Source organism: Populus euphratica, unplaced genomic scaffold (assembly GCF_000495115.2).
Source record: "Populus euphratica unplaced genomic scaffold, PopEup_1.0 scaffold796.1, whole genome shotgun sequence".
Lineage (NCBI taxonomy): Eukaryota > Viridiplantae > Streptophyta > Magnoliopsida > Malpighiales > Salicaceae > Populus > Populus euphratica.
This window is the reverse complement of record NW_011500657.1, coordinates 56,795-59,449: the sequence shown is the minus strand read 5'-3', so window position 1 is coordinate 59,449 and position 2,655 is coordinate 56,795. Positions and strand designations below refer to the sequence as shown.

General features: G+C 40.2%; 1 protein-coding gene across 1 annotated transcript; it reads left to right on the top strand.

Moving 5' to 3' along the window:
* Positions 1 to 2,477, top strand: LOC105115882 (uncharacterized). The gene is made up of 4 exons (XM_011012953.1): positions 1 to 566; positions 718 to 873; positions 1,098 to 1,145; positions 1,748 to 2,477. The coding sequence occupies exons 1-4, from the start codon at positions 26 to 28 to the stop codon at positions 2,407 to 2,409; spliced, it is 1,407 nt and encodes a 468-aa protein (XP_011011255.1). The 5' UTR covers positions 1 to 25; the 3' UTR covers positions 2,410 to 2,477.
* Positions 2,478 to 2,655: the final 178 nt, after the last annotated feature.

Genomic DNA, 2,655 nt, shown 5'->3' with positions numbered 1-2,655 from the left:
CAGATAACTTTAAGGTAGACGAAAAATGAAGAGAGAAGGCCAAATGGGGACATATATAACTGTAGCGAAGGATGTCTACCTAGCAGCCTTGGAAGAAGACTGGGATAGGATGATACGTGCTTGCAGTGGCAGCAGTGATATGTACGTGATGTCTCCAGTAACGGTTTCGGAAGATACTCCATTGCACCTGGCAGTGTATAGCAACAAGATTAAGCCGCTTCAAACTCTACTCGATATTGCCAAAAAAAATCCAGTGCTCGGGGATCCCTATACAAAAAAGAACGCGTATGGAAATACAGTTCTTCATGAAGCAGTTTTTGCTGGAAATATGGAAGCAGTAGAGCACTTACTCCACGGTGAATATGATCTTTCAATGCAACTTCAGACTAAAAACGCGCTTGGGGAGACTCCATTGTATAGAGCTGCTGCATGTGGTAAGAATGAAATAGTGAAGTATTTAGCTCGACAAACTGGCCAAATCTCAGAGGGAAAGCTATCAGAGGATCACAGCAAGAGAGAAGATTCAAAGCCGATTCTTCATGCTGCCATCCAAGGACAACACTTTGGTTCTGTTCTTAATCCTTTTATTCTCTCTCAAACGAGACTCTTAAGACATCTAGCACACACATTCATCACCAAACACTTTAGGTACAACTTAAATCTACAATTTATTAGGAAAAAAAAGAAAGTAAAATGACATTATACTTTCTAATGCAGACACTGCTCTGACGTTGCTGAAACTGGATCCATCACTTCATGAAATGAAGGACAATCAGGGAATGACCTGTCTTCATGTCCTTGCTGGGATGCCTAGTGCTTTCAAGAGTGGACATGCACTGCGCCCAATTACCTTTACGAACTTTTTCTACCGTTGTATGTTTGATGCAACATTTTTTCTTCTATTTATTTATTTATTTGATCAGCGTATATAATTTAACCCCAGCTCGAACATCTGCTCTCAAAGGCTAGCTGTTTAAACGGCTGATTAAAGACTGCTTTTCGAGTTTTTTTTTCCTTTTCTTGGAGCATGTTAAATTGCTTACACTGCTTTAAATCCCAGAAGGGTTGATTTGACTTAAGGTGTGAGTTTTTCGCAGGCCTTTCCGCCGAAAAGGGTGATGGCGACCAGAGCCGTAGTAAAAAAGGTACTGAAGATTCAAACTATTTTGCCATCTTGGACAACCTAACTATTAAATTGATAATAATAATTTTGCACTGATGATGCTCCCTGGTTCTTGTAGTTTTAAAATCGAGCAAGTATAAATTGATTTTCCCTTTTTCCGTGATATGGTCACTCGTACAGAGTTCTAGGATCAGTTCATATCATTTGTTGATCAAATTGTTGATGTGCTTACCAGACCTCATTCATCAACGCGCTCTGCATTCCATCGATCGTATTTGAATGTGGTGCCTTCTCCATATTCAACTTGCGAAGGCATGTTGAGGAATAAAATCATCTGACAGAATAGGAGAAGCCAGAACAGAAATCCTTTTGTGATACTAGTCATACATACATACATACATACATACATACAGAGAGCAACAGTCAGCAGCCGCTGTGTGAATAATTTTTCCGCAGCCTTCTATATGGGAAACTCCGGAAAAGTGACATAGGAGTAGAAACTCGTACACTTCTCACCAAAGTTGAACTTTTGTATATTTTCCTGTATACTCTGTTCATATTTGCAGAAAATTCATTATAGCTAGCTCTCTCAGTGTATATCTCACATATGAAGAAACATGATAGGATGGCCAGTGGTGGAAAGAATCCAGAAAGAAAAGCACAAGCATGAATCTGCATTGAAACTTGCCCAGGAGCTTATAAAAAAGAACCAGCGTAAATGGTGGCAATCTATCAAAGTGAAGCCTTCCAAAGTTAATATCGAGACCCCTGGTCAAGGAGGAAGAGGAGGACAAAGTGAAAGACAAGGAGGGGGAGGAAACCCAGGAGGAGGAGGGGAAGGACAAGACGGAGCACGAGAAGGAGTGGACACTGGAAAAGGAGGGGGAGTAGGAGAGGTGGAAAATAATGAAAATGTTTATCCAAAGATAGAAGAAAATAAAAAACAAGAGAGGCCTCCTTCACCTCCAAACCCGTTGTTTATAGCAACTACTAATGGAATAGTGGAGATTGCTGAAGAGATACTTGATAAATTTCCTCAGAGTATTGAGCTTGTTAATGATGAGGGGCAGAACATATTGCATGTGGCCGTGATGCATCGACGGCGGGAGATTTTCCGTCTTGTAAAGAAAAAGAACATACTAGTGACCAGGCTGAGTTCGAGCGTAGATAATAATGGCTTCACATTGTTGCACCAAGTTGCACACGTGAAGCACTACAGCGGAGGAACCAAGCCCGGCCCTGCTCTCCAGCTACAAGAAGAAATAAAATGGTTCAAGGTGAGCTAGCTACTCTTAGTACAATCGTAACCCATGCCATGTTTTTATGAAATGCAGTTCTTCATTCCAAGCTATAAGTAATTATCTGTTCGTTAATTACAGAGTTTTCAATTTGCCTATATTTCAATTTACTTGAAAATCAGAGAAAGGCAGCTCTTTATGCCTCGCAATAAGTAAAGTAAGATTGTACTTTAATGCACAATCTGTTGCTTTAATAGAAGAAGAAAAAAGAGAATATGTGCCAATGAAAGGGAA